Genomic DNA, 23642 nt, shown 5'->3' with positions numbered 1-23642 from the left:
AACCATTTACCTTCTTTACTGCCTGCTGTACCTACGCGATTACTTTCAGCATCAGATGCACGAGGCACTTTGGAAAATTACTTGCACACAGGGGAATACGTTGACTGGCCACATCCCCAGATAGTCCTATTTGATTCATTATTGGTTCTCAGGACAAGATTGCAATAGTTGGTGGGTTTTGCTCAGCCACTTCAGTGGCATTATGAGTCAATGTTTGTAGAGGTCTTCTTCACTGAAGGACCGTAACAAACCAGGGCTGTTTATTTTGAATATTAATCTACAAATAACCAGATTTATTGAATTCAATTTCATAATTTACCATGGCGGGATTTATACTCACAACCTCTGTGTTACCATTCTCGTTGCATGACTACTGCACCGCAATGTCTTCAATATAATATCCATTTTGGGAGTAATTAACATAAAATATCAGCATTGTTCTCAGTCAAGCGAGAATTTAACTCCTTCTCCTCCTTCCACTCAAATAATGAGAACCACCTTCCAAACCTCAGGCTCCAGAAAGACAAGAGCAGCAGCTGTAAGGGAAAAGCATCACTGACTGGTCCCTCTTCAAATTCCAACGGTCTGATCTGGACATATATCACTTCCCCTTTATGGTCACTGTGTCAAAAAGCTGGAGCTCCCTCGCAGACACTACAGGAGCACCTTAACCACATGGACAGTAGTGCTTCAAGAATATAGCTCATCCCGCCTCATCCTTGGCCTCAAGGGCAATTAGAGATATACAATAAATGCTGGCCTTGCTAGGAATGCTCCCCTCCCAAGAATTAATCGTAAAAGGTTATCCAGTTCAAATGGTGAAACAATCCAGATAATAAAAATGAACGTTTGGCTCCAGCATTTGTTTCCATTTTTTGGCCTCCATTTCTCACTCCAGGTGCACTGTAATAGGTGGTGCACTGCTGGTGAGTGAGTGACAATCAATCAGACAAAGATAAAACCACTGGAACGTCCCTTTATCTCTGACAATTGCGCACTTTAGCAGAGGAAGTTCACTGGTAATTTTACGGTTTGATTTGAGTGGGAGCTGAATTTCACTCTCCAGCAGATGGAAATGAATGAGTTCAAGCTCTCAGGCATTTGCTTCCGAGCAGAAGCCATTAAACAAGAACGACATCTAGGATTGTGCTGACCTGATAAGTGAATCAAACCAAACCGTTGAGTGATTTAGCCTCCTGCCAGAAACTAGGAAAGCTTTTCCATTTTGGGCGATAGTCACTCGAAAGACTTTCGATAGGAAGCAACGTTCAAATTTCCCTAGCACTGGGAAAAACAATCTAATCTCACAGAGACATAGAGAGTGATATTTAATTGTCACAACTATCTAAATGTATTCATCATTTTACCTCTATTGAAAAATATCAAAGAGCGATTTTCTTTAAATCATTTCAATGGAAGTGAAGGTCATGAGGGATGTTAAACAGTCTGCTGACTCACTCTCAACTGCTTTTCAGTCGGACAAAACCAAAATTTAACCCCTTGTCTGTTGTGAAAGGGTTGATTTATGATGGGCTAAGATTCCATCAGGTACGACTAACTCACTTTGAAGTTCTCCATCTTCTTCACTTAGAGTCTAAACTGAAAGCATGGGAGGGGCCTATTTGACACCATTACCAGTGAAATCCTAGCCATGCCCCATTCCAACACAATCTCCAGTAAGGGTCAAGTATGAGGAAATTTCCTTTTTGGCAAGGGCAGTGTCAGGTTCCATCAAGCTGGCCTGGCAGAAAGTTGAACCTGCAACTTGACACTCACTGCCAAGGCTCATAAGTCAAGAGGCAAATTCTCCAAATACAGAAACATCGCAGCACGTTAATTAAATTAGCACTCTCATGTCAAGCCTGGACCAAAGATGTTGTGCATTTCCACAGTGTTTTGCCCTGTGAGGTGATTCCACTCTTCACGGCGAAAGGCAGATTCAATCAGTCACACCTCAGACCACTAGAACCTGGTTATAATTTGTTGCGGGGAACACATTCTTTAAATAAACCAGCTCTCAATTCAAAAATATTAATTCAGAGTTCCTTACCGTGTACAGTCAGGGTGCCGGAGAACTCAACTTTACCCACACTGTTTTCTGCAATACAGGTATAAGTTCCTTCATCCTCGCTACCAACCCGGGATAGTCGCAGGCTGTTGTCAGCCTGAATCTCAAACCTGTAGGAGACACACAGGATTTTCTTGGTAGCTTGTTGTACAACTTGGTGCAAGACAAAATAAGCCATGCAAGTTTTGGGCAGCACAGTGGCGCGATGGTTAGCACTGCTGCCTGTGGCGCTGAGGACCCGGGTTCGATCCCAGCCCCAGGTTACTGCCTGTGTGGAGTTTGCACATTCTCCCTGTGTCTGTGTGGGTTTCACCCCCACAACCCAAAGATGTGCAGAGTAGGTGGATTGGCCACGCTAAATTGTCCCTTAATTGGAAAAAGAAATGATTGAGCACTCAAAATTTATTTTTTTAAACTATGCAAGTTCCAGACTGGGTCACTGATTGGCAGTCATTTTAACTCTGTGTCATTATAAAGCTGGCAATGGTGAATTAGCAGCCCATTTTCCATTTCTCCCAGTTTTTATTTCCATTGATTTGGTAAAGATGCAAAACTGGCTCCTGATTCACTATCACTCATTAAACACAATTGCACCAAGTCCAAACTCTCCCATCATTTATCAATTCCCCCAATTTGTTTGCCTTCTTCCCCTTCGGCCTGGAAGGTTCCCATTTGTGTTGGGTCACCCATTTGCCACATGCCAGCAGCTCTTGGCCATCCTCCAGACATCCAGCTCAGACAATGGACATCAACAAGTTTGAGTGGAAGACATCACAATAAAGGCAGATCCTGAACCCAACATCTGTACTTCCACTGGAGGTCACTGTATGGTGGTCAGGAATGAGGATACCAACTGATTTGTTTCCACTCTATCCACCGGACATGCCGGGGAAAGTATAGTTGCCCCTTCCATTGGATGGAGCAACGCAGACAGGAGGGGAATCCCGAAACCTTCCAATCCTGTAATGGCTCAGTATCACAGTGAACATTTACCAGAGTTACACTCCAGGCTTAAATTCCTTTCAAGGGCTGTAATGTTATGTGACAACAGAATTAGGTGCTGGATTGGTTTCCACTCTAGCCTGTTCCAATGGAGAACATGGCAAGCAAACACCATGAGCCAAGCTGGCTTTACACAACAATTAGCAACAACTTCAGTGGCATCCCCTTGGGGACTGAACAGTCCCCTTGATTAGGAACAATATAATATGATTGTATAATATTTAACAAGTATTAAAATATTAAATTCTTGTACCTTCCACGTGGCAGCTCGCCCTCTTCCTTGCGCCAGTGAGTAGTGGGTACTGGGTCCCCATTCACCTCGCAGTGAAAATCCACAGTGTCATCTGCCAGGACCACCTGATTTATAGGGCGTTTGATGAAGGTGGGCCTTTCTGTGGGATTAGTGAGGGGAAGAATGAGAACCTGCATACAAGCAGCAGAGCACACACAAGTATACAGTGTGAAGTCATGAGCCACGTTTCACTCAATGTCAGGGTCCCAATACAAAAGGTAAAATTTCAAGAGAACGTATTTCCTCAGACCATCAATCTCAAAGCATCGCTCTCACCTTTAGCCTTCTCAGTGCATTGTTAGTCTGCGTTTCACTGACAATTGAAAATGCCATGACCACATGCCTCACCTCTCCTCTCAGAATCCAGGATAAGTTGATTTCTGGGTGGGTGGTGTTCTCACGTGTAATGGTGGTATCCATGTTACCACCATATTACCACCACTACACGTGAGAACACCACCCACCAGGTACGCGGTACATACTCGTGCGACTCGGCCAACACTGTCTACCTCATACGCTGCAGGAAAGGATGTCCCGAAGCGTGGTACATTGGCGAGACCATGCAGACGCTGCGACAATGAATGAACGGACATCGCACAACAATCACCAGGCAGGAATGTTTCCTTCCAGTCGGGGAACACTTCAGCAGTCAAGGGCATGCAGCCTCTGATCTCCGGGTAAGCGTTCTCCAAGGCGGCCTTCAGGACGCGCAACAACGCAGAATCGCCGAGCAGAAACTTATAGCCAAGTTCCGCACACATGAGTGCGGCCTCAACTGGGACCTGGGATTCATGTCGCTTTACATTCATCCCCCACCATCTGGCCTGGGCTTGCAAAATCCTACCAACTGTCCTGGCTTGAGACAAGTCACACCTCTTTAACCTGGGGTTACCCCTGTCTCTGGATCTGTAAAGACTTAATTACCTGCAAATGCTCGCATTCTAAGCATTGTCTTGCATCTTTGAATTTGTCTACATATATGTTTCTGGAACATACCTCTTCATTCACCTGAGGAAGGAGCAGTGCTCCGAAAGCTAGTGTTTGAAACAAACCTGTTGGACTTTAACCTGGGGTTGTAAGACTTCTTACTGTGCTCACCCCAGTCCAACGCCGGCATCTCCACATCATAGGAACATAGGAGTAGGCCATTCAGTCCCTCGAGCCTTCCGCCATTCAATGAGATCATGGATGAACTATGGCCTAAATCCATATACCTGCTTTTGGCCATATCACTTAATATGCTTAACAAAAATCTATCTATCTCAGATATAAAACTAACAATTGTTCTAGCTTCAACTGCTGTTTGTGTGAGAGAGCTCCAAACCTCTACCACCCTTTATGTACAGAAATGCTTCCTAGCATCTCTCTTGAACGATCTGACCCTAACTTTTAGCCTATGCCCTCTAATTTTAGAATCTCTAACCAGTAGAAATAGTTTACCTTTATCTACCCGGTTGTTTCCTGTTAATATCTTGAAGATCAGATCACCCCTTAACCTTCTAAATTCTAGGAAAATAGGCCTAATTTTTGTAATCGCTCCTTGTAACTTATCCCCTGTAGTCCAGGTATCATTTTTATAAACCTACGTTGCACTCCCTCCAATGCCAATATATCCTTCCGAAGGGACTTCAGTCAAGTCACCTCTCGCTCTTCTAAACTCTAGTGGAAACAAGCCCAGCTTTTCCAACCTATGGATCACCATTCGGCTGAGTGGTCAGGTGCCTTTTGTTAGTCCTTGCAGTCCTTCGCCAGCGACTGGGGAAGAGGTAGAAATTGCAGAGACAATTGTAAAACAAGTATCTACAGTGAGCCTTACTGAACGGGAGCTATTATAACATTGACAAGATTGAATGTTATCTGACTCACTTCATTTCTCACAGAGGCGTTGGTCTGGCTGGCTTGGCGCACAGTAAAACACAAGTGGACACTAGGCACAAAAACCTCCAAGTTATTATTTTTTGCTTCACTAAACACAAGCCTAATTGCAGTATCCCATCAGGACGAGCTTAGATCAGCAACACGAGGAATAGAACCTGCATTCATAATATTTTCTCTCATTGCCACACCAGGTGAGGACTTTAACAACCAGAGCCACGGGGACCGAACTGAAACTTTCACTGCAGATATTCCACCTTGCCCCTGCTATGGCGCCCACACCCACAGCCCCATTTTCCTCCTTAGGTGAAGGTGTTGAACTTAGACAGTATCTGATTCTGTAGGTGAAGGTACTCTCCATCACTGTCCTGCACAAGGCAATGTGGTGAGCATTGGCAACCTAATTAAAGACTCGTGCCATCAAACGCACTCCTTATCCTGCCCTGGGATTCTCATTTCCCTCCTCAAGTCTCATCATTGGAGGATGGGAAGAGGAGGCATTTTTTTGATAAAGGAATCTCTCTCACCCAATGGCTGAACGGGATTTTCCAGTGAGAGGTAGAAGTCAGGATGTTCCATTTAGCTTCATTGCCCCAATCACAATCCAGTGAGCCTTACTACAAAGGGCAGATTAACTGGGTGCCCGGTGAGGTAAAGATCCAGTCAGAATTGCCCTCCACCTGCCTGTCAAATTGTCTGCCAGCACCCACTGTTGAAAGTCGTGCATGAATAATTGTTGAGTGGGCATGAAGGTTATCCACTCCAACTGGAATCACAGATCTCAGTGGGGAGGCAATGGCACAGTGGTATTGTTACTGGACAAGTAATCCAACGACCCAGCGTAATGCACTGGCATCCCGGGTTCAAATCCCACCATGACAGATGCTGAATTCCACAAAGGTTTGGAAACCATTGCACATTGTCATAAAAACCCATCTGGTTCACTAATGTCCTTTACCTGAACCGCCCTTACCTGGTCTGGCCTATATATGGTTCTACATCCACAGCAATGAGCAATGTAGTTGACTCTTAACTGTCCATGTGAAATGGCCCAGCAAGCCACTCAGTTCAAGGGCAATTAGGGATGGGCAATAAATACTGGCCCTGCCAGCGATGACCACATCCCATGAACGAATAAAAAAAAAATTCCTGAGCAAGCATAAAGGGTAAACTGGCAAAGAAAATGTAAACGGACATGTAAAATATATATTTTTTAATTGTTGAGTGAGCAAACCAGGCCATTTACTTCTTGGCAGGGTCAAAAGTGGGTTTGGCTGAAGGACCCTGCCCAGTGTGGCATTGAGCCTGGGCAGCAATTATAAAACAATCATTGAATTCAGCAAGCTGGACCAGAGGGATACCAGGATCCCTGCTCAACATCGTAATTTCCCTCACGGGTGAACAGCCGACTAACGCGTGAGGTTGTATGAGGGACCATGAGATGACTGGCATCTTTGGGACCATACATGGATAGTACGCAGCCTTCCTGAGAGGAGGGAAGAAAATTGTGGATGGGAAGTACAAGGCGGAGAGAAAGCAACGTTGACAGAGGCTTGCGGGTGCGTCCGTATCAGGCCCGTTTCTGCCGCACGGACAAAAGGCGAGAAAACAAAGGACATAAATGTGGTGCTTACCAAATACGACCAAATCTGCAGGCTCACTGTCCCTTTCGCCCACCATGTTGGTGGCCACACAGACGTACATGCCAGCGTCAGCTTTCCTCGTATTTGAGATCATCAGTTTCCCGCCTCGAATCTAGAAGGCAAACGACATTAATATATTCCACAACACCAGATGCTTCCAGTTCTAAACACCAAGTACCAGCCTGGTTCATTCATCTAGAAAGAATACTGGACTGAGGAACAGGGTTAATTAGACTGTGGTACTAAAGGGGATACTCTGTGCGGTTTGGAGTGAGGTTACATTTGGGTATGATACGTTAGGATGATTTGGTGTTCAAAGTGTGCAATGCTGAAGGGTGTTGCCCTGATTGACATTTCACCCTGCAGCTCAGGTTTGAGTTTGACAATAAAAAATAAACAAAAATAAAAGTGGTGGGAAATGAAACATAAAAATCAGGATGCGTCCATGTTAAGCACAAATCATTCAGTAGTGATTGCTCCCTGGGATCTGGAGAGTATACCGCACAAGTTTCAGTCAGTTTAGCAGGAGTTTGTCACTTGATGTATTCAAAGCGAATGGATTGCACATTATGGCTCAACATTTAGGGCAGGGTTCTCCAGGCCCTAGCCTCGTGTTTCTCGGTGGCACGCTGTTCGCTGGTCTGTCTGTCAAAAGAAAAATTCAGGGGGTTTGAGCCATCACTCTGATGGGGCAGGGCCTGATAGAGGCGGCAAGGCCGGCGCCACAGAGGTTAGGGCGCCGTCTTTAAAGGGCAGCCCATTCTGCAAAAAACGGAACTGCTCCCACCCACCCAATGGCCATGGAGGACCACCTCACAAGCTTTGGGGTGATACCCCCCCCGCCTGCCCACCACGGAAGTATCGGGGATACTCTCCCTCCTCTCATCCCCTCCCCATGCTGTCATCAGCACGCACCCCTCTCCCCCCACCACACATAAGGGAGCTCCCTCTCTCTCAATGGAAGAGGTTTACTCCCCTGGCAGCGCACCCTGGCAATGCCAACCCCAGTGGCCCTGAGCAGTGCCAGGGGGCACTGCCAGGGTGAAATGCTCAGTCTGTGCTCTCAACCCCCCGGCCTCCAGGTATCTCCACACTGCTTTTCGAAAAGCCATAGTGATTTGTGCCTCTTGGGGGGTGCAGGGGGTAGCATTCCACAGGGTCTGGCGCTACAGTGGAAAACTGTTTGATTATATTTAAATTGATGTAAATTCATACAAATTAGGTTCATGCCCTTCCCTGGCGTGAACCTGATTACATCACCAGGGGTATGGGGAAGATCACAAACAAAGACCTCGCCAGCACAAATCCCATTATAATAATAATCTTTATTGTCACAAGTCGGCTAACATTAACACTGTAATGAAGTTACTGTGAAAATCCCCTAGTCGCCACACTCCGGCCCCTGTTTGGGTACACTGAGGGAGAATTCAGAATGTCCAATTCACCTAACAGCACGCCTTTCAGGACTTGTGGGTGGGAATCGAAACACCCGGAGGAAACCCACGCAGACACAGGGAGAACGTGCAGATTCCACACAGACAGTGACCCAAGCCAGGAATCGAACCTGGATCCTGGTGCTGTGGAGCAACAGTGCTAACCACTGTGCTACTGTGCTGCCCATGGCCCTCTGGTGAGATTTAACGACCATGGCAGGATTTGCACCCACAGCGATCGGGCCTGCTAAATTCTGCCCTCTGTGCGGTTCACTGGCATTTTTCAATAGGGCACCATCTGCCCATTCCTTATCGTGCTGGGCATTACCTGCTGCTGCACCCTGCTTACCGTGATCCGCTCATCCTTGTCGTTAATGAGGAGGTTGTTTCTCTTCCAGGAGATGGTTGGTTCTGGATGCCCTCTCGGTGGGAGGCACTCCATAACAGTGGGCTCACCGGCTGCGACCACCACGTCACTGGGTGTTTGACGGAAATCGTCACGCAGGACTGCGGAGAGACCACAGGGGAAGATCTTTATCAGTCAGAGGAGGCAATTATTTTCATTGACTGACAATATTGGCAATTTTTAAGAAAATGATACAAGGCGTCACTGTTCACGATTCACCCGAGTACTGTCACCACTTGTGGTGCACATTTGCATACAGCCAACTGTTATTGCTGACAATTTACCCAGGCACACGGTTCATTACAGTGAAGAGTTCCAATGCCAGGGGACCCAAATTAAAATGAGTAAGAAGGGCACTCGGGAAGAAGTTTATCATCTAATAAGGTGATGAGGAACAAAGCTGTGGTGAAAGATAGAGGGGGAAGGTCACTGAAGCAGACATAACAAAAAGATTCAAGTAGCAACCAAATGCGTTCCTGGAGACAGAAGGCAAGTGGCATTGATGCATGAAGACGTGATAGTCCCACTGGATCTAATATTCTTGCCAAGCTTTTCAAAATTCTTGTCTCATCATGTTTCATGCAGAACCACTGGGAAACACAAACCCAATCGCAGTCGTGTTGCCTCGGCATCACTGCAATTATCCAGTGTCTTACCACTGGCACCTCCTGTACGATGTATGTTAGTGCCTTGGGCAGACTTTAGTCGGAATGACAAAGCTACAATATATAAGTAAAGATGGCATTTTATCAACATGATCTGACTAAAAACAGCCTAATCAGCATCTACTAAGTAATTCCTATATTTATTCAGTTGCAAAGCAGTTCCATTAAAGCTTGTAATGGCCCATATCACCCTTGATCTATGTACGCATTAGTTCCTGCCAGCAAACTGCACCAAATTACACCAGCTCATTTTTCCCTCCTTTAGTAATTCAATTTGGTCTCCACTGATCTGAATTAATGAATATTACCAGTCAGATGCATGGAAGATATGTCCATTACCCAAAGTAACAGCTAACCCTGCAGTCAGTCAAAAAAACATTGAGAAAGCTAAAGTGGACTCATGGCTCCCAACCAGCATACATTACAGGAACAGAAGAGCACAGCAATTAATTAGATCCACAGAATATATTCTGAATATCTCCTTTGGGAGCTCTGGAAATACACTGGGGACAGAAGGATGATCAATTCTGTGTGGCCTTGATGGTAAAAAGCAACAGATTCAATGTCGGAGCTGCTGTATTGTCTAAAATGCTCGCTCAGCTGGAGCTCTAAGACCAGTAATGTAAGTCTCCGCCAATTTTCTTACACTGTATTTATCCTGCATTCTTTTAAAAGTCACAAGAGGTCAAGATCGGGGCTGAAGTTAGAAGTTTCAAAGTGATACATGCAAAATAAAGAGGAACCTTGCCAAGCACAGTCTTGAAGGCACAGGCAACACATTCGGGCAAAGAATTGTGGAGATGTATTCTAAGTGGCGCACCCCAGGAGCAAGGGAGAATACTGCAGAATTTGGGGTACAACACTTTACGTTGATCGCCTCATGTTTGCGCGGGAATTGGAGCTTCACAGTTTTGCTCTACTTGCCTTTTGTACACAAACCAATCCATCCAGAAACGCACCACAACTCATCAAAAACCCTTGTCAAATGTACCCGCATTGTGCATCTCACCCATCATCCTTATTCATGCTGACCTGCACTGACTTCTCATCTCCCATTCAATATAAAATCCTTTCCTTAAACTAGAACTCACTTAATGCCCCATCTCAGGCATGGTCATCCAGCGTTACACCTGCTCCCAAAGATCCCATTCCTGTGACTCTGAGTTTCCGTCTGTTGTATATTTTCCATCTTGGATCTATGCAGAGATGATATGAGTTTCTCAATGTGTAATGGATTTTATTGACAGTGCTTAAAATGTCTACCCCATGCCATAGCTATTTCTACAGCTTTACTTTCCTCAGAGTCCATACCAAGGCTTAACTAATCAAGCATAGTGTACATCAATAGTAACATAATCAAACGCGGAACCAATCAACACAACATCATCCAATCTCTCCTATTTTTGATGAAATAGCCTTTAGCCTTTCTTAAAATTCTTCACCTCCTCCTGTTTCTCTCTCTCTGCTTTCACAAACATCGTTAAAACCAATTTATTTGACCTAGCCTTCAGTCACTCCACATCTCAATATTTTCCAGAAACCTGCCCTCGTCACTCCTCGGTATCTGTGTGTAGCACCGTAGAGCACCGCATTCCATATCAAACTCTTCAGTCATCTTTTGTTCAGTTCTCTATTCACTTGTTCAGCCAATAGTCTCTGTCATTGATTTAATGCAATGGTTCCCAGTCGAGATGCTCTGCATTGCTAGATATTTACGACAAATTATTTCTTTCAGAATAATACAAACTCCAGTGGAGTTCTTAATCTCTTGATTATGGTTGCATTGTGCATTGGCAGCAAGCATTTCATTGACATTCAAGAAATACACAAAGCAACAGGTCACAAACTGAATACAAATGACCCAATGGGCTTTCTGGTATGATCTATCAAATAATTCTTATGTTTTGAAGTAATTTCAGGATTAAATGTCTTGGGGCCTGATGACAGTTGGAAATGACCACTGAACCCTTTGATTCGATTGCTGGCCTGTAAGCACTCCCTGGGGCTTTTCTGGGTCACACTTCACAGTGATATATTTCATTGCTGTGCATGGTTATGTGTGTTATGGTTATGGGGCTGGTTTAGCTCACTTGTCTAGACAGCTGGTTTGTGATACAGAGCAAGGCCAGCAACGTGGGTTCAATTTCCGTACCAGCTGAGATTATTCATAAAGGCTCTGCCTTCTCAACCTTGCCCCTCACCTGAGGTGTGGTGATTCTCAGGTTAAATCACCACCAGTCAGCTCTCCCCCTCAAAGGTGCAAGCAGCTTTGGCGCTATGGCGCCTTATCCTATCCTTACATATGTTAGAGGAAGACAGGGACAAAAGGCCAAAAATGACCAAGACAAAGTTTTCAGTGATCTACTGAAATTAAGCTGTAGTTAATACAACCATAAAGTAGTGGTCATTATAGTCAAACTTCCAACATAAACGTTCCACCAGGTTCTCCCCAGTGATCTTCTACACTGCAGCTAATTTGTCAACCACCAGATCACAAGATAATTACATGGAGGAAGGCCATCCATTCCAGAAATCTATATGAACTGATGCATACCTTTACATGATGCATCATAAGGACTCAGTATTGGCTACCGAGGCCACCATCAGTCTTATTCTGGCCTTCTTAAATCTCTTTAAAACCTCTTTAAGATTTTCTAGGTGCTCTTCTTTGGACTCTCCTGTTATCAGCACATTGTTGAGATAGACACCCGCCTTGGGTAGGTCTTGTAGTGAGCTTTCCAGCATGCTCTGAAAAATTGCACATATGGAACAGACTCCGGAAGGTAGCTGGGTACACTGGTTTAGGTCTGTAGCGCACAAAGACTCCGTGAGATGAATAGAGTGAAGTCGATGAGGCTTTATTAAGCGTGTCTGTTCCCCCGCAGCTCGATAGTAGAATGGCCTGCGGGGGAGGACTCCGGCTTCTTATACTCCGCCTTCAGGGCGGAGCTAGAGGTCAACGGCCAACCAGGACCCGGGATCTGTCAGCCAATGACATTAGGGCTTCCAGTCCCACATGACCCCCAATACATACTACCACATTCACCCCTTGTCAAAAATGAACCCGGCGGGGTGATGCTTCGTATGGTGGTAAGGGTTTACAGGGCTGGTCCTGGGAGGAAAACATTCACATGGCAATACAGTATTGTACAATTTTGTCCTGTTTCAACTATTTACAGAAGGTATCGGGAGAAAAGCAAAATGTTCTTGTGAAAAGTCCATATATTGATTTAGATCGACGCCACGAGTCGGTCGGGCGGTCTGGTCGTCCGTGTCGATCGCCTCGGCCCCGGTGGTGGTGGTGGTGCTTGTACCGGTGTTGTCGTCTCCGGGAGCCTTACGGTTTCAGCTTGGGCTTTATTCTTGGTCGGGCCTGAGGGGAGGGGAACCGATCCTCCTGGGAAGGGGGCGGTCGCGGGGTGCGGCGGTGGCAGGAAGGGGGGGGGGGGGTGGGTGAATGGTGTCGGGGGGGGGGGTGTGTGTTGCCGGCGGGCGCCAGATCCCGCAGGGAGACCGTGTCCTGTTGGCCGTCGGGGTACTCCACGTAAGCGTACTGCGGGTTCGCATGGAGGAGGTGAACCCTTTTGACCAACGGGTCCGCCTTATGTGCCCGCACATGCTTTCGGAGCAAGATGGGTCCTGGGGCCGCCAGCCAGGTCGGCAGCGACGTTCCAGAGGAGGACCTCCTAGGGAAGACAAGGAGACGCTCATGAGGCGTTTGATTAGTGCTCGTACATAATAGCGACCGGTTGGAGTGGAGAGCGTCCGGGAGGACCTCCTGCCACCGTGAAACTGGGAGGTCCCTGGACCGTAGGGCCAGTGGGACGGTCTTCCAGACCGTGCCGTTCTCCCTCTCTACTTGCCCGTTCCCACGGGGGTTGTAGCTGGTCATCCTGCTTGAGGCTATGCCCTTGCTGAGCAGGAACTGGCGCAGCTCGTCACTCATGAAAGAGGACCCCCTGTCGCTGTGGACGTATGCGGGGCAACCGAACACTGTGAAGATGGTGTTCAGGGCTTTAATGACTGTGGCCGCGGTCATGTCAGAGCAGGGAATGGCGAATGGGAAGCGGGAGTATTCGTCCACCACATTAAGAAAGTATGTGTTGCGGTCGGTGGAGGGGAGGGGCCCTTTGAAATCGAGACTAAGGCGTTCAAAGGGGCGGGAAGCCTTAATCAGGTGCGCACCATCCGGCCTGAAAAAATGCGGTTTGCATTCCGCGCAGATGTGGCAGTCCCTTGTGACTGTACGGACCTCCTCTAAAGAGTATGGGAGATTGCGGGACTTGATAAAGTGGAAAATCCGAGTGACCCCCGGGTGGCAGAGGTCCTCGTGGAGGGTTTGGAGGCGGTTAATTTGTGCGTTGGCACATGTGCCGCGGGATAGGGCATCGGACGGCTCGTTCAGCTTTCCGGGACGATACAAAATCTTGTAGTTGAAGGTGGAGAGCTCGATCCTCCACCTTAAGATCTTGTCGTTTTTGATTTTGCCCCGCAGTGCATTATCGAACATGAAGGCTACCGACCGTTGGTCAGTGAGGAGAGTGAATCTCCTGCCGGCCAGGTAATGCCTCCAAGTCGCACAGCTTCCACTATGGCTTGGGCTTCCTTTTCCACTGAGGAGTGGCGGATTTCTGAGGCGTGGAGGGTCCGGGAGAAAAAGGCCACGGGTCTGCCCGCTTGGTTAAGGGTGGCCGCTAGAGCTACATCGGAGGCGTCGCTCTCGACCTGGAAGGGGAGGGACTCGTCGATGGCGCGCATCGTGGCCTTTGCGATATCCACTTTGACGCGGCTGAAGGCCTGGCAAGCCTCTGTCGACAGAGGGAAGGTCGTGGTCTGTGTTAGGGGGCGGGCCTTGTCTGCGTACTGGGGGACCCACTGGGCGTAGTATGAAAAAAAACCCAGGCAGCGTTTCAGGGCTTTTGGGCAGTGCGGGAGGGGGAATTCCATGAGGGCGCGCATACGTTCGGGGTCGGGGCCTATTATCCCATTGCGCACTACGTAGCCCAGAATGGCTAGCCGATTGGTGCTAAAAACGCACTTGTCCTCGTTGTACGTGAGGTTCAAGGCTTTGGCGATCTGGAGGTTGGCGTCGTGGTCCTGCTGGTCATGGCCGCAGATGGTTACATTGTCGAGATACGAGAACGTGGCCCGCAACCCATGTTGATCAACCATTCGGTCCATCTCCCGTTGGAAGACCGAGACCCCGTTTGTGACGCCAAATGGGACCCTTAGGAAATGGTATAATCGCCCGTCTGCCTCGAAGGCTGTGTACTTGCGGTCACTTGGGCGGATGGGGAGCTGATGGTAGGCGGACTTGAGGTCCACGGTGGAGAAGACTTTATATTGGGCAATCCGATTGACCATGTCGGATATGCGGGGGAGAGGGTACGCGTCTAGTTGTGTGTACCTGTTGATGGTCTGGCTATAGTCTATGACCATCCTTTGTTTCTCCCCTGTCTTCACTACTACCACCTGCGCTCTCCAGGGACTATTGCTGGCCTGGATTATGCCTTCCTTTAGTAGCCGCTGGACTTTGGACCGAATGAAGGTCCGGTCCTAGGCGCTGTACCGTCTGCTCCTAGTGGCGACGGGTTTGCAATCCGGGGTGAGGTTCGCAAACAAGGACGGGGGTTGCACCTTGAGGGTTGCGAGGCCGCAGATAGTGAGTGGGGGTATTGGGCCGCCGAATTTGAACGTAAGGCAATGTAGATTGCATTGGAAATCTAATCCCAGTAAGGTGGGGGCGCAGAGTTGGGGAAGGACGTTTAGTTTGTAGTTTTTGAACTCCCTCCCCTGCACCGTTAGGGTAACTATGCAGAATCCTTGGATCTGTACGGAGTGGGATCCTGCAGCTCGGGAAATCTTTTGTGCGCTGGGATAGGTGGTCAAGGAACAGCGTCTTACCGTGTCGGGGTGGATAAAGCTCTCCGTGCTCCCGGAGTCGACTAGGCATGGTGTCTCGTGGCCGTTTATTAGCACCGTTGTCGTCGTCGTCTGGAGTGTCCGGGGCCGAGCTTGATCGAGCGTAATTGAAGCGAGACGTGGTTGTAGTAGTGGAGTGGGGTCCGTTGTTGCCGTCCAAGATGGCGTCGGGGATGAACAAAATGGCCGTCCCCATACATCGCACATGGCTGGGGGGTCACAAGATGGAGTCGGGGGTGGACAAAATGGCCGCCCCCACGCGTCGTACAGGTCTGGGGTGGTCCAAGATGGCGGCGCCCTTCCTCCCCTCGTGGTGGCCGGGACCCAAAATGGCGGTGTCTGCGGTCGCACCTGCGGGCGCTGGGGGGGTTGGGGAGCGTTAGGACCGTGCGGGGCTCCCTCATCTCTGGGGACAGCGGTGGTCGGGACCCAAGTTGGTAGCGCCGGCGGGTCAGACGTGGGGCGCGGGGGGGGGCGGTTTGGGGGGCGTTAGAGACGCGCAGAACTCCCTCTTCTCCGGGGAGAGTGGTGGTCGGGACCCAAAGTGGAAGCGCCGGCGGGTCATACGTGGGGACGGGGATGGGGGGTTGGGGAGCGTAAACGACATGCAGGGCTCCCTGTTCTCCCGGGACCGCGGTGGTCGGGACCCAGAGCGGCTGCGCCTGCGGGTCGTACATGGGGCGCTGGGGGGGTTGGGGAGCGTAAACGGCTTGCAGGGCTCCCTGTTCTCCCGGGACAGCGGCGACCTCGCGGGACTGCCACACAACCGCGAAATGGCCCTTTTTCCCGTAGCTCTTGCAGATTGCTGCGCGGGCCGGGCAGCGCTGCCGGGGGTGTTTCGCCTGGCCACAGAAATAGCAGCGGGCGCCCCCGGTGCGACTTGGCGTTTGGACCGCGCAAGCCTGTGGGGTGTCCGGGGGGGGGGGGGTTTGTTGCGACGGGTACGTACGGAGCCCAATGGGCTGCCGCGCGGTCGGGGCCGTAGGCGCGGGTATTACGCGCGGCCACGTCTAGGGAGGCTGCTAGGGCCCGGGCCTCTGAGAGTCCTAGCGACTCTGTTTCTAGAAGTCTGTGGCGGATTTGGGAGGAATTCATACCTGCCACAAAAGCATCGCGCATTAACATGTCCGTGTGTTCATTTGCGTTCACCGAAGGGCAGCTGCAGGCTCGTCCCAAAATCAGCAGCGCGGCGTAGAATTCGTCCATCGATTCTCCGGGACCTTGCCGTCTCGTCGCGAGCTGGTAGCGAGCGTAGATTTGGTTAACTGGGCGGACATAGAGTCTTTTCAGTGCTGCGAACGCCGTCTGGAAATCCTCCTCGTCTTCGATGACGGAGAAAATCTCCGTGCTCACCCTCGAGTGCAGGACCTGTAGTTTTTGGTCTTCTGTGACCCGGCCGGTGGCCGTTCTGAGGTAGGACTCGAAACAAGTCTGCCAGTGCTTGAAGGCTGCTGCCGCGTTCACTGCGTGGGGGCTGATCCTCAGGCATTCCGGAATGATCCTGAGCTCCATAGTCCTTTTTAGGCACGCTTAATAAATTGTAGCGCACAAAGACTCCGTGAGACGAATAGAGTGAAGTCGATGAGGCTTTATTAAGCGTGTCTGTTCCCCCGCAGCTCGATAGTAGAATGGCCTGCGGGGGAGGACTCCGGCTTCTTATACTCCGCCTTCAGGGCGGAGCTAGAGGTCAACGGCCAACCAGGACCCGGGATCTGTCAGCCAATGACATTGGGGCTTCCAGTCCCACATGACCCCCAATACATACTACCACAAGGTCTTTGCTGGTGATTATAGTAACAAATTCTCTGGAAGCCTCGTCTAATTCTAATTGCTGATACGCATGGCTCAAATCAAGTTTGGTGTAAGTTAAACGGCCTGCTAGTTTTGTGTATAAATCTTCAATTCTTGTTGCTGGGTACTGGTCCAGTTTTGCTGTCTGATTTATTGTGAATTTGTAGTCCCCGTAAATCCTAATGGTTCCATCAGATTTAAATACTGTATTTTGCCTAACATGTCTTGGAAAACTCTCTGATGTTTTTAAAGACGTCATGTAAGTCTTCTTTGTTAATTTGAAAGATTTATAGCCAATTCAATTTAATTTGGTGAAGCCAATCTCGACCCATCAAACTTGGCCCTTGGCCTTGTGGTTGTTCTCGGGATCCTCAAAGCTTCCCCAGTATACGTGGCTAGCCTGGCTACCATGCTTCTTAGCTTCAGGGTCAGGACCACCCCCCCCCCCCCCCCCCCCCCCCCCCCATGAATAACAATACGTTTGTTCTTCTATGACTGTAGAGACGGCACCCATGTCCATCTCCATTCTAAGTGGCTGGCCGTTTACCCTTAACACAACTGTAATCGGGGTCATCTTGCCCACGTTAATGTTTTTTAAATTATATACTTGTGGTGAACCACGCATTGCTCCTACATATATATTTACAGTCATTTGTTATTCATCCTACTGTTATCCACCACTGTATATATGTTCACTGTTGTTCTTATTCACTGTTACCTACTGTTGTTGTGTTGATGCTTCTGTTGGCTCTGCCTGTGGCTCCGCCCCTCGGGGGAGGTATATAATTGGCAGACCTGTGGCCAGCTCTCAGTGCGGGAGCAGCAGCAGACTGGCATACTTCTTAGCTTATTAAAACCACTATTCTCTTCTACAACTCAACTTGTGTGAATTGATGGTCCATCAATACTTCAGATCCGCCTTCAACATTCAGTTATCAACATTCAAGGTCCTTCTCAAAATTGTATACTGGAGTCAGAGTTCTTTTTTTCTTGGCCCCTGTAGGCCCTGCTTAGCTTTGTACTTCCTCCTCATGTGGCCCCTCCTATTACAGGCACAACATGTAGCCTCCTTGAACTTGCATCTCTCCTGGAGGTGATCGTCCCCACACCATCAGCAATCTTCATAACTCCTGGCCTGTAAACCAAATTCTCTGAATCGCTGAACCTCTCTGCTCATTACTTTCTGTGCCTTCATCCCTGGTGCCACAGCTGTCATCTGCTTCCTGTCGAACTTGATGGACCTTGTCTGCTTGCACGTTCTGCAGTTTAATCTCCCCACTTTCGACACTTTCCACAGCCTGGGCAACTTCTAATCCATTCTTCAAGGTAATCTCCAACTCTGCTAACAGCTTTTTTTTGTATTGTCATGCTGTTAGCCTCATAGACTAGCCTGTCTCTCAACATGGAATTGAGTACAGTCCTGAACTCAGAATGCTCAGCCACTTGTTTCAGGTGCGCCACGAACGCCGTTCTCATCTCACCTTGTCATCGAATGGAATTTGTATTGCTGCATTATTAATGTGGGCTTTGCGTCAAAATGTGCCCTGACTAATTCAACAAGCTCCTCAAAAGCTTTGGAGTCAGGAGAGTGTGGAGATGTCAGGCTCTTAACCAAGTTATCTATCGGGGCCCCACAGGCTGTCAGTAGGATTACCCTCTGTTTCTCTTCCACACACCCCCCCCCCCCAACCTCCCAATTGCGTCGTCATTAAAAAAAATCAGAGGTGTTCGTCATAAAGAGGTCACATGACCCTCTGAGAACTCGCCTTTTAGAGGGGCATGCTACCACATCAAACACTTTGGTAGGGAGAATAAAGGAGCTGAATATTATTTAAATGGAGCAAGACTGCCGAAAAGCTGCAGCATAGAGGAATTTGGGGGTTCTTGTGCATAAATCACAAAAAATTATCATGCAAGTTCAGCAGACCATAGGGAAGACAAATGGAATGTTGACCTTTCATTGGGTGTTTACTGTATTCAACTACGGAGGCATCACTGCCTACACCAGACCTACCTTTGTCCCTTATCCACACACATGCACTGTCCAACAAGAGCCATAGTTAGCAATCAGATGCAGAAAGTTTGGTTGATACCCCTCTGGCCTCAAATGCCTAACCCAGCATTAACAAACTTTCAACTTTTCCTAGTTACGTGGTTCATGGGGGTGAATTTTTTCATTAATGCTGACAAGATACAGAGATTGAACCAAGGTGAAATAAACTGAAATGCCTGAACCATACATACTGAAAACATAAGCGTTCAAATAGCTGGAATATACTTAGTCAAGTGAATTATAGACAGGGATAACAAAAGGATGATGAAAACTGTTAAAGGATCTGTGCACCTTAACTAGGATTATTGTAGAATGAGCAATGTTCCAATGCTAGCATCACAACACCAATTAATTTCTAACAGGTTTACTTTGCATGCTGTATGAAAACGTTGGCCAGAGCAGGCTACAGCCTGGTCCCTTATTCCTCAGAGGGTGCATGGCAATGGTTCCTCAGGATTGGCTCCCAGTCATATTTGCTATTCCAAGTGAGCAGCAGACTGACTGGGTCACGTGATTTGTGCAACAAGTTCCTGTGTGAAAGATGTGCACATTCTTAAAGCTGCACTATTCTCTTCAGCAGATTATCATAGAATCACTACAGTGCAGAAGGAGGCCATTCGGCCCATCGAGTCTGCACTGATCCTCTGAAAGAGCACCGTACTTATCCCACCCTATCCCCATAATCCAATAACCCCACCTATACCTTTGGGCACTAAGGGGCAATTTAACATGGTCAATCTACCTTCCATTATCACAATAGGATGTCCTCCATTTTGCAGTTTGATTGACAACTCAAAGTAGTTACAGACTCTTTGAAATGGAACTATGAATCCCACTGCTTGTTTTTTTTTACAAACAATTTTAATGAGGTATTTTTGGCATTACAAACAACCACAGTATAAAATAGAGTACAAAGAACAACAGTCATAGTGCAACCGCAGACATCCGTCCCTCCAAGGCCCGCCTATTTAACCCCCTACTCTATGCTACCCTAGGCCCCCCCCCCCTGCTGACAATTAGTTCTCCGCAAAGAAGTCAATGGATGGTTGCCACCTCCGGGCGAACCCTGACACTGACCCTCTCAAGGCGAACTTGATCTTTTCCAGGCCGAGAAAGCTCGCCATGTCGGTTAACCAGGCCTCCAACTTCAGAGGCGTGGAATCCCTCCAAGCTAGTAATATCCTTTGCCGGGCTACCAAGGAGGCAAAGGGCAGAACATCTGCCTCTTTCTCCTCCTGGACACCCGGGTCTTCCAACACCCCAAAAATCGCTACCCCGAACTCAATTCCACCCTTGTCTTCAATACTCTAGACATGACGTCCGCAAACCCCTGTCAGTATCCCCTAAGTTTTGGGCATGCCCAGAAGATATGGACATGGTTCGCTGGTCCACCCGCACATTTTACACACTTGTCTTCCACCCCCAAAAATCTGCTCATCCGGGCCACTGGCATGTGCGCCCGGTGCACCACCTTGAATTGGATCAAGCTAAGCCTTGCGCATGTAGCGGTCGCATTGACCCTGCTCAATGCGTCCGCCCATAGGCCGTCTTCCATCTCACCCGCCAGTTCCTCCTCCCACTTACGCTTCAGCTCCTCTATCTGCATCTCCTCCACCCCCATTAATTCTTTGTAGATGTCTGAGACTCTCCCCTCCCCCACCCATCCCCTAGACACTACCCTATCCTGAATCCCTCTTTGTGGCAGGAATGGGAAGGATGATAACTGCCTGGGCAGAAAGTCCCGGGCCTGTAGATATCTGAAGTCGTTCCCCACCGCCAACCTGAACTTCTCCTCCAACGCCCTCAAGCTAGGGAAGATCCCTTCCAGAAACAGGTCCCCCATCTTCTCAATTCTCACCCTTTGCCATATCCAAAACCCTTCAGCTAAGCTCCCCGGAGTAAACCGATGGCTGTCACATATTGGGGACCAAACCGATGCACCCACTGCCCCAACATACCCCCTCCTAGATCCTCAGGGCCGCCACCACCACGGGACTGGTGGAATATCTCTCTGGCGGGAATGTCAGATATGCCGTTATCAGTGCCCCCAAGCTGGTGCCCCTACATGAAGCTGCCTCCATCCGCTCCCAAGCCGCCCCCATCCCCATCACCCACTTCCTTATCATTGCAATATTGGCCACCCAGTAATAATTACTAAAATTTGGCAGGGCAAGCCCCCCCTCCACCCGAGCATCACCTTTTTACCCGCCCAACAAAGCCCATAATAATTTTGTTGATCCTCTTAAAAAAGGACCACGGGATGAAAATCGGGAGGCATTGGAACACAAATAAAAATCTCGGTAGGAGCGTCATCTTAACCGTCTGCACCCTCCCAGCCAGTGACAGCGGTAGCGCATCCTATCTCCGAAACTCGTCCCTCATCTGCTCAACCAACCGGGACAAATTCAACTTGTGTAACCGGCCCCAGTCGCGCGCCACTTGCATCCACAGATATCTAAAGTTGTTCCCCACTAACCTGAACGATAACTCCCCCAGCCGACCCTCCTGACCTCTTGCCTGGACTACAAACATTTTGCTCTTTGTCATATTCAGTTTGTATCCCAAAAACCGACCAAATTCCCCCAGATTCGCCATAATCTCCCTCATTCCTGCCCCTGGATCTGCTACATATAGGAGTAGGTCATCCGCTTACAGCAATATCCTATGCTCCACCTCCCCCCCAACCAGCCCTTTCCAACCCTTGAAGCTCTCAGAGCAATTGCCAGCGCCCAGTGCTTGTTTTTTTAAGAGATTATGCACTTGAATGAAATGTTTGTTCTGATAAGGAATGAGGTAGTTGAAGGAATTTAGATACAGTGGATGGATGTTTATCAATTAGAGATTTTTGCAACATGCACTTAGAACATTATTGTATGTCATCTCAGCATGGGTTTCCTCCGGGAGCTCCAGTTCCCTCCCACAGTCCAAAGGTGTGCAGGTTAGGTTTGGGGTTGCAGAGAGAGCGGGGAGTGAGCAAGGGGAGAATGCTCATTCGAAGGTTCAGTGCACACTCGATGGGCCAAATGGCCTCATTCTGCACTGCAGGGATCTATGATTCTATTCGCTGTTTTTTGTTTCGGTTTCCAGCATCTCCTATATTTTGCCATTATATAAAGGGTGAAATTTGGCTGCGTGAAAAATAAAATTGGGCAGATTAGGTTAAACTCATCGCAAAATTAGGGTGGCCTCTCCCCAGTTTCCAACAGAAAGGTGGACTTCATGGAATCATAGAATCATGGAATTTACAGTATAGGAGGCCATTCGGCCCATCGAGCCTGCACCGGCCCTTGGAAAGAGCACACCATTTAAGCACATGCCTCCACCAAATCCCCATAACCGGGAAACTCCACCTAACCTTTTTTTTTAACACTAAGGGCAATTTAGCATGGCCAGTCAAACTAACCTGCACATCTTTGGACTGTGGGATGAAACCGGAGCACCCGGAGGAAACCCACGCAGACATGGGGAGGACGTGCAGACTCCACACAGACAGTGACCAAGCCGGGAATCGAACCTGGTGCCGCCAGGACTTGGGTGGAGGGGGTGTGAAAATATTTGGTGAAAATATTGTTTTTTACAACAAATTCTTTACCTGGAGCTTATACAGCTCTATACTGAATGATTGTACCTTTTGATGATCTTTTCAGTTTGGTATGCATGCTAATGATTGATATTCATTTAAAAAAATAAATTTAGAGTACCCAATTCATTTTTTCCAATTCAGGGGCAATTTAGCATGTTCAATCCACCTACCTTGCACATCTTTGGGTTGAGGGGGCGAAACCCACACAAACACGGGAGAATGTGCAAACTCCACACTGACAGTGACCCAGAGACGAGATCGAACCTGGGACCTCGGTGCCGTGAGACTGCTGTGCTATCCACTGTGCCACCGTGTGCCCTTATTGATATTCATAACGTGGGCTGAGCCTCCTACACATTTCATTCTGTACCCGAGGGTCTTTATTTACTGCAATACGTTCCACCCCTCCTACCCACCCTCTGGGTAAATGATGCTTATGGCACGTGGGTTTCTTCCGGGCGCTCCGAATTCCTCTCACAAGTCCCGAAAAATGTGCTGTTAGGTGAATTGGACATTTTAAATTCTCCCTCTGTGCACCCGAACAGGCACCGGTATCATAGAATCATAGAATTTACAGTGCTGAAGGAGGCCATTCGGCCCATCAAGTCTGCACTGGCCCTTGGAAAGAGCACCCCACCTAAGCCTACGCCTCCACCCTTTCCACGTAACACAGTAACCCCACTTTAAAAAATTTTTTAGAGCACTCAATTATTTTTTTCCAATTAAGGGGCAATTTAATGTGGCCAATCCACCTAACCTGCACATTTCAGGCATTGTGTGGGTGAAACCTGATGTGTTAGGCAGGTTGGCTCGATGTGGACTGCACTTGATGCAAGGAAGTTCGAAACAGACGTCTAACACAGGAGAAGATCTGTTTTATTCAACTAGATGAACTGCTGTACATATTCA

General features: G+C 48.4%; 1 protein-coding gene across 4 annotated transcripts in view; it reads right to left on the bottom strand.

Moving 5' to 3' along the window:
* Positions 1-23642, bottom strand: part of robo3 (roundabout, axon guidance receptor, homolog 3 (Drosophila)) — a 709023-nt gene that overhangs the window by 214183 nt on the left and 471198 nt on the right. For all 4 annotated transcript variants that reach the window (XM_072486721.1, XM_072486718.1, XM_072486719.1 and 1 more), the window contains exons 3-6: positions 8663-8820; positions 6872-6992; positions 3324-3462; positions 2051-2178 (exon numbers count right to left, since the gene is read on the bottom strand). In XM_072486721.1, the coding sequence (XP_072342822.1) occupies positions 2051-2178; positions 3324-3462; positions 6872-6992; positions 8663-8820 (546 nt within the window). The remainder of the gene's footprint in view (positions 1-2050; positions 2179-3323; positions 3463-6871; positions 6993-8662; positions 8821-23642) is intronic.

The sequence above is a fragment of the Scyliorhinus torazame genome, chromosome 21 (assembly GCF_047496885.1).
Source record: "Scyliorhinus torazame isolate Kashiwa2021f chromosome 21, sScyTor2.1, whole genome shotgun sequence".
NCBI classification, from domain to species: domain Eukaryota; kingdom Metazoa; phylum Chordata; class Chondrichthyes; order Carcharhiniformes; family Scyliorhinidae; genus Scyliorhinus; species Scyliorhinus torazame.
The sequence above is the reverse complement of the archived record's forward strand: the minus strand, read 5'-3'. Positions and strand labels throughout refer to the sequence as shown.